Genomic DNA, 15,241 nt, shown 5'->3' with positions numbered 1-15,241 from the left:
ACCTCTTCTCCATCTCCTCCGTCACCCACTCCATCTTCCATGCCTTCCACATAAACCCCATCTTCATCCCTAAAATCCATCCTCTCATCCTTCCTCCCTCTCCTCGCCACCAAGCTCGCCTACTTTCTAATCATCGTGGCCATTTCCGTCGGCTTCGGAATCTGCACGGCTCTCATTCTCATGTCCTTGGCTCTAGGTTTCGAGATCGAGCCCACCACCAAACCTGCTCTCGCCCGCTGCTCGTCTACTTAGGGGTGCAGTGGTCGCTGATGGATCCGATCGTCGTAGCCGAGTCCACCTAGTGGCGGATCCAGGATTTGTCAACTTGGGATACGAGTCGTATGATAAATAATTACATGACACTTAAAAAAAATAGAAAATAACGGTAAAATAATATTTGAAATATTATTCAATTTTGAACTCGTGTATTTTAAAACAAAATAAACCAAAAACTAAACATAACATCTAATTTATTTTTCTACGAGCCTTCATTTCCTCAAAGCGATGGACTATATCATCATCTGAGACTTGTACAAACATTTCTTTCTCAATGAAAGTCACCAAACAATCATTCAAAGGTTTATCACCAATTCTATTTCGCAACTTATTCTTCACAAACGTCATTCCAGAAAATACTCTCTCTACACTTGCAGTAGCAACCGGAAGAATCAAAATCAACTTGATAAGCAAAAGGACAAAGGGGTAAGCCACATCCCTCTTTGTTTCAACAAGCTTCATTGAAAGAGAACTAAGATCTTGCAAATTCTGAAAGTCATTATCTCTTCTCATATCCTCCATGAATATATCAAGTTGACAATCAAGAGACCTCAAATCAATGCTTGAAAAATCAGAAGGATAAAATGTTGCAAGTTTGAGTACACTTTCTTTGTCAAAAGAAGAGAAGTCATCTCTAGGACTGAAGCAAGTCATGCATCTGATCAACTCCATATTGACTTCATCAAATCGATTGTCAAATTCTTGAAGTAATAAATCAATTACCTCTATAAACACATCAATGCGAAAATGATGACAATAGGAAACTTGTTCAACAAAACGCTTTGATCTTCCATGAGGCACATAACAAGCTTCCAAATCTGGAATAACAATGCCATGATTATTGCAAAATGAGATTACCTTGTTCAAGTGAATCTCCTATCCATCCTCCCTCGTTTTTTGTAGTTGACTTTTGGTTAAAGAGACAAGCCTCATAGCATTAATTATATCTTGATCCCTTCTTTGCAAAGCAAGACACAAATTGTTAGTGTACCCAAATATAGTAGTCATTAGTTGTGCCATAAAAATAAAGTCAAATAACTCCATTGAGTACAAAATGCCTTGAGCTTTGCACTTATCATCCGATATAGAGCCATTCTTTCCAATAATCATAAGAACCTTAACAATTGTAGAAAATAGGTCCATGACATTTAAAAGAGTCTTGTAGTGGGAACTCCAACGAGTGTCCCCGGGCCTCTTCAAACTAAGTTCTTGATTTAACCCAGACCCTATTTCAAGTTCGTCAATTTCCAAGGCTTGAGCAAGTTTTTGTGCTTGAATTTCACGAATCAATTCTCGTCTCTTGCAAAAACTCCTACAACATTTAATAAATTTGCAATCGTATCAAAAAGCCAAGCACATTCATCGTTCTTTTTTGCAATGGCTACAAGAGTCAGTTGAAGTTGGTGGGCGAAGCAGTGGACGTAGTAAGCACTTGGAGTATCTTCCATAATCAAAGTTTTCAATCCATGTATTTCACCCTTTATGTTACTAGCCCCATCATATCCTTGTTCTCGAATCTTAGATGGACTCGATGAATGTTCAATAACCAATGATATGATTGCACTTCTAAGAGATAAAGTTGTGGTATCATCAACATGAGCAAGACCAATGAATCTTTCCACTACCTGTCCCGTTTTTCTTTGACCATAGCGTAGGCAAAGAGATAATTGTTCCTTTTGGGACACATCACTTGATTCATCAGCTAATATAGCAAAATGGTCAACACCAAGTTCTTCCACAATTCGCTTAGTTGTTTCTTTAGCACAATAATTGATAATATCCTTTTGAATAGTTGGAGATATCAATTGACAATTTTCAGGAGCATTTTCCAAAGTCACTTTTGAAACAACTTCATTATGTGTCCTTAACCATTTCAAAAGTTCAAGAAAATTTCCTCTGTTAAGGGATTCACTATTTTCTCTATGTCCACGAAAGCCCAAACCTTGCCGCAGTAGATAACGCAAACATGAAATTGAAGCCTTCAAGCGAATGTCATATTCTTTTATGGTCACCTCGGTGGCATTATCAAGAGAAACAAGAATAGACTTTTTTTTGCCATCTCTTAAGTTCACATATTTCTCATAAGCAAGATTGTGAGCACTTTTTACTCCACCAATATGCTTCGTAAATCTGTCCGTCTTATTCCACGACTTAAATCCTTCATTCACAAATGCACCTCCCCCCGCAGTAAGTCCAACTTCATTCTTAAACAAGTAGCAAACAAATCAAAATGCAGCATCTTCTGTTATGCTATATTCAAGCCAATCCATGTATCGAACCAATAAGGCATAAATCGACGTCCTCCAATTTTTTTTCTAGGAAAGTTGTGAGATCTTGGTTGACAAGGCTTTTTAAGAATATATGCTCTCCTAACTGCATCTCGCTCATTTGGAGGATATTTCATTATACTATCTCTTTTTGCAGGATCATGATTAAGTTTTTCAACATCGTAAATCAATTCTTTTTCCTCTAACGGGACACTTCGAGTCGGAGATACACTAGCATTTGAAGGAGTCACGGTAACATTTGAAGGAATCAGAGACACACTAACATTTGAAGGAGTCACGGTAACATTGGGAGGAGCCAGAGACGCACTGGCATTTGAAGGAGACGTATTATCATTTGGAGCCGAAGAACTTGAACTATCATGAGATTTCATTCTTTTGAACATATTTCAAAGATCAGATTGTTTCTTCATTCTTTTTAATTCTACTTTCTGCAAAAAATATTAAAAATATACAAACTTATATCTAGCTAGAAAGGGTATTTTGCAGCTTATAGATAACTCAAACTATATAAAAGTATAAAACTCATGCTTTCACAATTCCTAACTACAAGTCTACGGCTACAACTCTAACTAGAATGATAAATTAAACAAACATCAAATTAAAGTTTTAACAACATAGCAGATTAGCAGCACTGCAATAAAGCTTTTAATACTCATAGAAATCAAGAAACAAACCTGGAGGCTCTGAGGCTGGATGGCTGGATTGAATGTTCTGCAGTTGACAGAGCGCCGAGCACGACTCTGCTCATGCAGGCTGCTGATCACCGGATTGGAAGGGAAGGTGGAGGATTGCGAACTAGAGACTTGGTCTGGCAATTGATGAGAGGAGGTTTTTTTATAGATTTTAATTAGGATTTAATTTTTTTAGTTTAAATTTTATCTCAAACCTTATATTCTGATTTATTTCCTTAGATTTAGATGAATCTTCCTTCAATATTCATAGCTATCATTTGGAATTTTTTGTAAAATACATTACTAATAAATTATATATAATACTAGTAGTAAAAAAAATTTGGGGTACCACCGTCCCCCCTTGTCCTGAATTCCCTCCGCCACTGAGTCCACATGTGGCTTCGCGCCGTTGAAGAGGAGCGCTGGCCCCGTGAAGGGGGCGAGGCGCGTGGCGTTCTTTGTCGTCTTGGTGTTCGGCGTTATTCAGGGGGTTTTGGCGGCGGTGTTGGGCGGTGCAGCCGGAGGTATTAGCGGCGGTGTGGTTGTGCGGTAAGAATGAAATGATGTGGTAAGAGTACTATATATCTACTACTAGTGTTATCACCCGTGCTATGCACGGGACATAAAATTTTTAAACATTAAAGATAAATTCTAAGGTAAGTAGATTAAAAAAAATCATAAAAAAATATAATAATGTTTATAATTAAGAATATGTGTTAATTACACTAAGTATTCATAACACTATAAATAATAACAAAAAGAAAAATGTACTTCTCTAAACCCCTTCTAAATGAAATATTTCATATTCGACAAATGATGCTACACAATTTTAATTTGATATGAGTGGAGCAAAATAAAATAAAATAAACGATAAATAGAAGATGTGCGACTAAAGATCAAATAGCACGTGTTAGTTAGAATAAGATATGCAAGTAAAGGAAAATGTGCGACTACGAATTAAAGAGGAAGAAATTATATAATTTGAAAAAAAAAATAGCTCAGTAGTTTTAATCAAAAAAATATATTATACCTAGTTATTTAAATAAAAAATTTAAGTTAATCCATGTTTCTCTCCCTTGATTTTTTTTAATTGCCTCTTCTATCCTTCTTTCCATTCTCTGTGGCCGCCCGCGGCGTCGCGGGCGACGCCGGCCAGTCGCTCACGTGCACAAAATTATGTGAGTTAATTCGAGCACACATCATTTTATCCAAGCTAACCCAAATACTAATTAAAAAAAGTGGTCCAAAAGAAAAAAGAAAAAAAGGAAAAAAATAAAAGTAAATGAGAAGGCTATTAAAATGTCATTCTGCCCCACCTCCATCAACCTTGCCACCTTCGTCACCCATTCGTCACCCATGTTGGAGTTGTCGCCGGCTTCCAAGAGTCATGCTATGCTGCAATAAAAAACAAACTTTTCAGTAAATCAATCAATAATAATACATATTTAATTAAAGGTGTATGTATAGGTGTTTTATCTTGTTTGAGAAGCTAGTGTTTCATTAGATTAATTTTTTGTCCAATAATATCTGCCTCTTTTCTGTCCAATATTGCCGTTTTTTAAATGACTAAAAGGGTAAACAAAATAGCTTTGCATTTTCCCGCCAAAAATGGCAAATAAGTCTTTTCATTAAATTGACACTTTAGATTATGATAGATGATGTTGTATGATTAAAGTTTGTAGTTTGTATTATAAATGTGAGTTTGTATTTGAGTACATCTATATATATATATATATATATATATATATATATATATCAATTAATTTCTAGAAAGTGGAAAAAAGACATGCATTGGTTTATTTCATTACACGTGCAAACCTTATGTTATTCGTTTGATACACTAAGCACTCAAATAATATGTACCATGGTATTCAATTTTATGCATATGACACGTATACTCTATAATTTTATACACAATATATATTATAATATAGCAATTATTCTCATAATTATTTAAAATGTTACCTTCTATTGTATTATTTTAATATGGCTATTATTCTGGTAAATACACGATATTCCATGGAATTAAAATTATACAAAATAATATATATTCCAAATTTATTCTATAAATTTAGTAGTATTATTTAATTATGAAACTAATTAGAACATATTAAATTTAGGACTAATTAAAATATACTAAAAATTTTAATCGAGTAAATATTGGACGATTTTTATGATTACATATTTATGTTGTCGTTTAGCTTATGAATTAATTCGGAGAAGAAACATTGCAATAATAAATAGTATAAATTTAATTTTAATTAAAATAGAAGGTAAATTGAACTCTCAAGTACAATTTCAATTGAACATAAATAAAAGAAAATTAATAATATACTATAAATTTAATTACTATTAGAAAAGAATCTACGTATTTTAAAAATTACATACTACTGTATTATTAAAATTCCATGGAATTAAAATTATACAAAATAATATATATTCCAAATTTATTCTATAAATTTAGTAGTATTATTTAATTATGAAACTAATTAGAACATATTAAATTTAGGACTAATTAAAATATACTAAAAATTTTAATCGAGTAAATATTGGACGATTTTTATGATTACATATTTATGTTGTCGTTTAGCTTATGAATTAATTCGGAGAAGAAACATTGCAATAATAAATAGTATAAATTTAATTTTAATTAAAATAGAAGGTAAATTGAACTCTCAAGCACAATTTCAATTGAACATAAATAAAAGAAAATTAATAATATACTATAAATTTAATTACTATTAGAAAAGAATCTACGTATTTTAAAAATTACATACTACTGTATTATTAAAATCCAATGGTCAAATTAAATCCCACTTACTATTTTTTAATACATAATTTTTTAATCCTAATACCCAATTTAGAACTCTTCTTAAAAAGGTCCAAATAATATATTCCTACATAAAGTAAGCTGGGGTGTTTTTTGAGTTAAATGTTTTCAAACTATAAATCCAACAAATTAAAGGCCCATATAATATGTACATAAACTAATACTCCCTATAAACCCTACGTGATTAAAAAAGCCACCTCCCCCCCTCTCTCTCAATCGGCGGGAATAGCCTTTCCTAGCCACCACGCCCACCAGCCTTTCTCGCCGCCGCTACTTCCGCTCTTCCTCGCCGCTCCACCGCTCTGCCTCGCCAATTCCTCCGTCCTGCTTCGCCGCCTGCAAGAACCTGGCCAGCCGGCGTCGTTGTAGTGTGCTCTGGCATTCAAGTATCGTTTTGTGTGCTCCAGAGGATTTTGGTGGGTCTGCACAGCCGCCTAACCTGCGGCGCCGCCGGTGGTGGCATTTCTCTTATTCTCCTTCCTCTTTTTTTTTCTTGGTTGATTTGATTATAATTCAAATATTGTGATTTTATTTATGAGTTTGTATATTTTCTTTCTTTTTTCTTGCCCCATGTTTTCTTCCTTGTATTGCTGTATCTTTCAATGAACTTCTATTTTGACAGATTTGTAAAAATGCACGTAGCTCTATGTAGTCTTGGAAGTAGCGCACTATTTGTAATATTTAAACAACATTTAGCCAACTGGATTTGTCAAAAGTGCCCTTTCACATACTGTAATTTTTTCCCGCCAAAAAGGGTAAATTTGACTTTCCACCAAACTGTCACTTTAGATTAGTATAGATTACTCCCTATAAAAGTATTTCATACTCCAAATTTAGTGCACATAATATAGTAATTAATTAGGATGCCTTAATTGGTAATAGTGAAATTGAAGATGTAGTGAATCAAACATTTGATCTTAAACTTAAAAAAAACGATTCCCTTACTCATAGGGCCCTACACCCCGACTTGATAGAACTGTGAAAGAGTAAATCACGGTAAATCTCAGTCTAATTCTCAGAAAAATGGTCATATATCCAATATTGTGATTCTTATATTAATTTGAAAATTGATTTTTAAATTTTCCAACAAATGATATTATAAATTAGAAAATCCGTATTTGCCAACATGTGAATGAGAAAGATAAGATTCAATCTTTATCATAAATTATTTTTGATAATTAAAAAAAGTAGGATGTTGAATTGTTGTAAGTGAGCAAACTTTCGCTAATATTATCAAATGACAAATAAATAAAGAACTAAAGTGAAATGTAACACAATGAATTGAATGAAGGTACAAATCGAGTCGGGAACAAGACGAATTACATTTCGAGTAGCTAGTGATTTCGAATTATCTTATCATCCCAACAATAAAACAATTTTCCTTCTAATGGTATAATAACCTCAAACACTTTATAGCATCAATAAACATGACAAAATTTCTAGAACCGAGCAAACAATGTGCCTAAAGTTGCTAAGTGATGATATGCATGTGTGATATAATTGCTCGTGAGCTTTGAGAGAGTCAAAGCTCACCCCAACATTCAATGAATATATGGTGGTTGGGCTTTCTAAAGAATGGGCTCACATCTAATATACTGAACCCAATAAGTTCAATCCATAATCCATACCCCCACATAACTAGAGCATATAATATTATTCACACTTGCCAAAAAACTGGTTTTGAGAAAAATCTACAATTATATACTCAAAAAATAGATAAATAAAATACGCAATTAAATATACAACTATAAGGTCATCTTCTATTGCTTAGGTCATCCACAACGCTGTCACTAAACCGTCTCTTAACCGTCCTTTAAATTACTATTCACGGGCCCCACTATACTTTTTTACTCCACCTCTTAACTAAGGGACGGAACCTGCAACCCTCCGTCACTTAACCGTCCATTAAATTACTATTCATTCAATTTTTTTTTGTCCAGCATATTCAATTAATAAAAAACACACTTCATTAAAAATAAAATAACATTACAACATAAAATTCAAAAAAAAATTAAAAAACATAATTAAAAATCGTTAAAAAGTTAAAAATACATAATTTAATTTCCTCCGCCAAAGTTTGCTCAAATGTGCTCCATTAGATCATCTTAGAGTTGGACGTGGGCGGTAGAGTCACATGTCCTTGCCCAAATAGACAACCGTTCTTGTATAGACGGATGCACTCCACCTCGAGGCGGACTACTTGCGGTTGAGCTTCCGAGGGCTTCAGGGTCGAACCAATTTCCCGCCTCGGGTCCTTCGTCTTGGACAATCATGTTGTGCAAGATTATGTACGTATACATGATGTCGACCATGCTCTCCATGAACCACGTACGAGCCGGGGCGTTGATAATGTTGAAGCGCGCTTGGAGAACCCCCAACGCCCGCTCCACATCCTTCCGAGCAGCCTCCTGCTTCTGCGCAAAAAGCGTCTGCTTTGCGTTCACAGGCCTAGTGCACGTCTTCACGAAGGTTGGCCACTTCAGGTGATGCCGTAGGCAAGATAGTACCCCATTTTATAGCGCCGGTTGTTAGCGGTGAAGTTGATGGCCGACGCTTTACCATCCAAAACTTCAGCGAAGAGGTCGGATTGGTGGAACACGTTTATGTCGTTGTTCGAGCCGGGGACCCCGAAGTATGAAGGGGTTGGCAGCGGAAGCGTGCATGATATCCGATCACATAAATTTGATCTATTTAGCAGATTATTTAGACAAATTCTATTGGCGTAATTATCACATGTATCATGCTCATAACTTGAATTAAAACATGCTTTAGCATATAAAATCCCTAAAACATGCTCACTACGGAATTAGCCAATTTACCTCGTTGATTCAATCAAGAATCGATGATGGCTTGCTCCGTCTCCACGTGAAGATCTTCAGTACTCGACCTCTGATCTTCTGACTGGTGTCCCGGACTGTATACTGATATTTGTGTGGGCAAATCTCCCCAGAATACTAGGACTCGAATAATGAAGACAGAACTCAGCTCACGGAGGGAGTAATTTTCGAATTCTCTCTCTTTCTAGAGGGGGATGAAAATTCTAGCAATAAGTATTATGTTTTTTGTCTCCTTTATTCTCCTATTTATATTAAGTCACATATTGGGCCCAGTCAGGGATCTAAGGAAGAATTTGGACATGGCCTCACCCAATTAGTTTTTTACTCATTAAATTGAACCCATAATTTAATATAAGCTTATATTGGAATATTACAAGCAGCCACTACAGAAGTAATATTGCATTGCCTTTCCAAATCCGAAATTACAAGTATTCCGGGTTTCCTTTTATTTGTTTAATTCATTTCCTGCGCTTAAGCAGCCACTACAGAAGTAATATTGCACTGTCTTCTCATATATTCACATATCATTCACCAACGAATCATCCACAAGTTCATTCATCCACATCAATAAACGCATACACATATATTTTCTCGTGTAACCCTCAATCCCAACCGATTAACTTTGAGATCTATGATCTCTACACTCACTATATGCATGAGAGGTTCAAAATTTATGGATTCAATGATAAGAATGAGAAGGATGATTCAAAGTATACCTTTGTCTTGAAAAACAATCGGTAGAAACAACGAATGGCTCGATTCTTCAATGATTCTTGAGTTTCCAACTCCAAAACGAAGTAAGATTGGAGAATTTGTGAAGGATTGGTGGAGAAGGAGAGGGAGAAAGGGAAAAACGTGTGGGAGAGAGGAGAGGAGAGGGAGAGAAAAAGGCGTTGAAATAATGGGACGTGTACTAGGAGAGGAGAGGGAGAGAAAAAGGCGTTGAAATTTATATTCTAGGATTAATTCCCCACTTAAATAAACAAAAATAAAAAAAAATTAAATTGTGGAGTGAAAATAGGGAAAAGGGACGTGTACTAGGGGAGTATTTTAAAAATATATATTTAAATCCTCAATTAAATAGGAATACGATTTAAATTAGTAATTTCTTGTAGGAAAAGACTCCCACAAAATAGGTAACAAATAAATTAATCCCACAAGTAATTGAAAGGCATATAGGCGAAAATTATGTAGAATAGCATAGGAATAATTTGGTTTGGATTTAATTTAGATAAATATCCCAAAGCAATTAATTAAATCCAAGAAAGAAAGTATTATTCCCAATGGATAGGAGGGCTGAAAATTCCAAATAATATGGCTAGAAATATATGCATGATCCCACTTAACTTAATTCACACATTGGAAGCTTAATCACATTAACTCACATAACCCACAACAACTAATTTTACATAATTACCTCAAACACATAGAGACTCAATTTCCACAAAAAAAATTCTTATTCAACATCCACATTAAATAAAAAAAAATAAGCCATCAAATAAAAAAATTTAAAAAAAATCACAATTTTCCGGGGTGCTACATCCTTCCCCTCTTAACAGAAATTTCGTCCCGAAATTTGGTCGTCTCACAAAAACAAATCGGGGTACTTCTCTTTCATCTTATCTTCTAACTCCCACGTCATAGTACTTTCACACATAACACACCTTTATGACATCACACAATTCATGCTCACGTTCCAACATAATCATACCATCACAGTCCCACTTTCACACAACGTTTATTCACATACGTACACTTGCCAAAACATCCTCATCATATCATCATCAATTTCATATTCTTTCAATAACTTAACACATACCTCACTTTCTTGTGGTTGAGCGTGATGCTTCGGATGTTGAGCCTTCGTGACACTTTTAGTCTAGGGGTACTAATCTAGACTTAATCTGAAAGAAGACTCTCGGACCAGAGCGAAAGAACGAAGCTCTGATACCACTTTGTCACGACCGCCCTTACTAAGGATAGTGAAGACGGGGAAAACGTGACGAGGAGAGGGATTAAGGAGCGGGGAAGAAAAGGGGGACGCAATGAAAGACAACAATAAAGGACGAGATTGAATATGAAACCCAATTAACTTCAAAAAGAAATATTTTGGCCTATCGAATAGTTAAACAACGGATTAATGTCTCAAGGTAAATAATGTCATAACGTCGTGTGGGGAAAAACGAAAGACTTTAACAAGAACGACTCGAAACACGGCAGCGGAAAAACAAGTATCAAAGGAGAGTCATAGGATGACGCCCATGTATGAAGACACGACGCATCCGGGAATTCCTAAAGCTCACTCAACATCCGCTGCAACATCCCGCTCAACCTGCACATAGGGAAAACATATGCAGGGCTGAGTACTTGTTGTACTCAATGGGCTCATGCCGAAAATATTTTATAACAGTTATGTCATCCATACCAGTGAACTCGAGTTTTACATGTAGTTAAGAAATATCATCGAGAGCACAAAAACATTTTCATAGTCTGGCCAGACAAAACAATCTCCCCACTTTCTCATCAATCAATTAATCAATCATTCACATCCTCTTACCATAGTGCGACGAAAGTGTGGCCACACTATTCGCCCACGAGACCGGCCGATTTGGAAGGACGGCTCCCGATCCCACCTGTGTACACAGCCTGATAGGGTTTGCGGCCCTACTCAGACCCGAATTCGTTTATCATAGGCCTATAACCTAATGGAGCGAACTCACAAACTAGGCATCAAGCACAATCTCAACATAGCTCTATAGCCTAACGGAGCAAGCTCAAACGAACTAGGCATCAAACACAATCTCAACATAGCCCTATAGTCTAACGGAGCAAGGTCAAACGAACTAGGCATCAGGCAACAATCTCAACATCAAAACAATCATGGCATGACATAACACTTTAAACCACCCTTATAGCTCAACAATCATATTTTTGAAACGTAAAAGAGTTTAGTAAAAGAAAGCCCACCTCGCTTGCTTAGACAACACAATACGCAACTCAAAAGCAACCCTCATTCCTTATGCTCACGTACGCACAACAACCCTTGTCAACACCACAACACAATCAGCCTTCCATCAATACAATTTAATATGCATGCCCTATCGTTCCTTTCATCGTTCTCTTAAATTACCCATCCCAAACATTCATCAACATAAGGAAAACACCCCATAGTATACCTCAACGTATAACACATAACCACGCCATAAGATACGTTCCTTAATCACACATGTAACATTTATTCACTCAAAACTTGACAACAAGTATTATTTTAACATGACAGAAATCTGGCAGAACTGCGCGGTCGTTTTGTAAAAATCATTAAAAATCCATCCGACCTCCGTTGGGGCTGAAATTTTACCAAAATACAGTAGACACATCAAACATTATCCAATTAAAATTTCACATCAAAAACACATCTTTAGGGTGGACAAATCAAAAACGAAACTCATTGGACGAGAATACAATTTCTGACAGAACTGTGCAGTTAACTTTAAAAATTCATTTAAATTTCATATTTTGTCAAAAGAGGCTGAAATTTATACACAACACAGAAGACATCTCAAATTTTCTGAGTTAAAAATTCGTGCCAAAATAAGATTGTTTGGTCGGTCAAACACACGTCGGAATCTACTGTCCGAATACCACAGTTTTCATGCTTCACAAATTCGAATTAGGGTTTATCTATCATTCATTCAAACACATATATTCATGCTTCCAACACATAATCATGCTTTAAAAAGATCTCACCACCATTTTCTCATATATTCACATATCATTCACCAACGAATCATCCACAAGTTCATTCATCCACATCAATAAACGCATACACATATATTTTCTCATGTAATCCTCAATCCCAACCGATTAACTTTGAGATCTATGATCTCTACACTCACTATATGCATGAGAGGTTCAAAATTTATGGATTCAATGATAAGAATGAGAAGGATGATTCAAAGTATACCATTCGCTTGAAAAATAATCGGTAGAAACAACGAATGGCTCGATTCTTCAATGATTCTTGAGTTTCCAACTCCAAAACGAAGCAAGATTGGAGAATTTGTGAAGGATTGGTGGAGAAGGAGAGGGAGAATGGGAAAAACGTGTGGGAGAGAGGAGAGGGAGAGAAAAAGGCGTTGAAATAATGGGGCTAGGGTTTGGGTTTCTTCCTTTTTATATTCTAGGATTAATTCCCCTCTTAAATAAACAAAAATAAAAAAAAAAATCAAATTGTGGAGTGAAAATAGGGAAAAGGGACGTGTACTAGGGGAGTATTTTAAAAATATATATTTAAATCCTCAATTAAATCGGAATAAGATTTGAATTGGTAATTTCTTGTAGGAAAAGACTCCCACAAAATAGGTAACAAATAAATTAATCCCACAAGTAATTGAAAGGCATATAGGCGAAAATTATGTAGAATAGCATAGGGATAATTTGGTTTGGATTTAATTTAGATAAATATCCCAAAGCAATTAATTAAATCCAAGAAAGAAAGTATTATTCTCAATGGATAGGAGGGCAGAAAATTCCAAATAATATGGCTAGAAATATATGCATGATCCCACTTAACTTAATTCACACATTGGAAGCTTAATCACATTAACTCACATAACCCACAACAACTAATTTTACATAGTTAACTCAAACACATAGAGACTCAATTTCCACAAAAGAAATTCTTATTCAACATCCACATTAAATAAAAAAAAATAAGCCATCAAATAAAATAAAATAAAATAAAATAAAATAAAATCATAATTTTTCGGGGTGCTACATCCTTCCCCTCTTAACAGAAATTTCGTCCCGAAATTTGGTCGTCTCTCAAAAACAAATCGGGGTACTTCTCTTTCATCTTATCTTCTAACTCCCACGTCATAGTACTTTCACACATAACACACCTTTATGACATCACACAATTCATGCTCACGTTCCAACATAATCATACCATCACAGTCTCATTTTCACACAACGTTTATTCACATACGTACACTTGCCAAAATATCCTCATCATATCATCATCAATTTCATATTCTTTCAATAACTTAACACATACCTCACTTTCTTGTGGTTGAGCGTGATGCTTCGGATGTTGAGCCTTCGTGACACTTTTAGTCTAGGGGTACTAATCTAGACTTAATCTGAGAGAAGACTCTCGGACCAGAGCGAAAGAACGAAGCTCTGATACCACTTTGTCACGACCGCCCTTACTAAGGATAGTGAAGACGGGGAAAACGTGACGAGGGGAGCGACTAAGGAGCGGGGAAGAAAAGGGGGACGCAATGAAAGACAACAATAAAGGACGGGATTGAATATGAAACCCAATTAACTTCAAAAAGAAATATTTTGGTCTATCGAATAGTTAAACAACGGATTAATGTCTCAAGGTAAATAATGCCATAACGTCGTGTGGGGAAAAACGAAAGACTTTAACAAGAACGATTCGAAACACGGCAGCGAAAAAACAAGTATCAAAGGAGAGTCATAGGATGACGCCCATGTATGAAGACACGCGCATCCGAGAATTCCTAAAGCTCACTCAACATCCGCTGCAACATCCCGCTCAACCTGCACATAGGGAAAACATATGCAGGGCTGAGTACTTGTTGTACTCAATGGGCTCATGCCGAAAACATTTTATAGCAGTTATGTCATCCACACCAGTGAACTCGAGTTTTACATGTAGTTAAGAAATATCATCGAGTACACAAAAACATTTTCATAGTCTTGCCAGACAAAACAATCTCCCCACTTTCTTATCAATCAATCAATCATTCACATCCTCTTACCATAGTGCGACGAAAGTGTGGCCACACTATTCGCCCACGAGACCGGCCGACTTGCAAGGACGGCTCCCGATCCCACCTGTGTACACAGCCTGATAGGGTTTGCGGCCCTACTCAGACCCGAATTCGTTTATCATAGCCCTATAGCCTAATGGAGCAAACTCAAAAACTCGGCATCAAGCACAATCTCAACATATCTCTATAGCCTAACGGAGCAAGCTCAAACGAACTAGGCATCAAGCACAATCTCAACATAGCCCTATAGCCTAACGGAGCAAGCTCAAACGAACTAGGCATCAGGCAACAATCTCAACATCAAAACAATCATGGCATGACATAACACTTTTAACCACCCTTATAGCTCCACAATCATATTTTTGAAACGTAAAAGAGTTTAGTAAAAGAAAGCCCACCTCGCTTGCTTAGACAACACAATACGCAACTCGAAAGCAACTGTAGCGACCCGCTAAGCCGATATTTTTTTTATAAACTATATTATTGGCTTGATTAGCTATATAAGTGACTTTTATGCGATTAAATCCGAACTACGTTA

At 35.9% G+C, this 15,241-nt stretch overlaps 2 protein-coding genes across 2 annotated transcripts; both read right to left on the bottom strand.

Annotated features, from left to right (window-relative positions):
• Positions 1-465: 465 nt before the first annotated feature.
• LOC121800929 lies at positions 466-1,419 on the bottom strand. The gene is made up of 2 exons (XM_042200417.1): positions 1,335-1,419; positions 466-1,094 (listed from the first exon to the last, which is right to left on the bottom strand). Exons 1-2 carry the CDS (start codon positions 1,417-1,419, stop codon positions 466-468), a joined length of 714 nt encoding a protein of 237 aa, XP_042056351.1.
• A 143-nt stretch (positions 1,420-1,562) lies between these two features.
• LOC121800928 (zinc finger MYM-type protein 1-like) lies at positions 1,563-2,935 on the bottom strand. The gene is made up of 2 exons (XM_042200416.1): positions 2,651-2,935; positions 1,563-2,480 (listed from the first exon to the last, which is right to left on the bottom strand). The coding sequence occupies exons 1-2, from the start codon at positions 2,933-2,935 to the stop codon at positions 1,563-1,565; spliced, it is 1,203 nt and encodes a 400-aa protein (XP_042056350.1).
• Between the last annotated feature and the right edge of the window lie 12,306 nt (positions 2,936-15,241).

Source organism: Salvia splendens, chromosome 4, assembly GCF_004379255.2.
Source record: "Salvia splendens isolate huo1 chromosome 4, SspV2, whole genome shotgun sequence".
NCBI lineage: Eukaryota > Viridiplantae > Streptophyta > Magnoliopsida > Lamiales > Lamiaceae > Salvia > Salvia splendens.
This window is presented reverse-complemented; position numbering and strand designations above follow the sequence as displayed.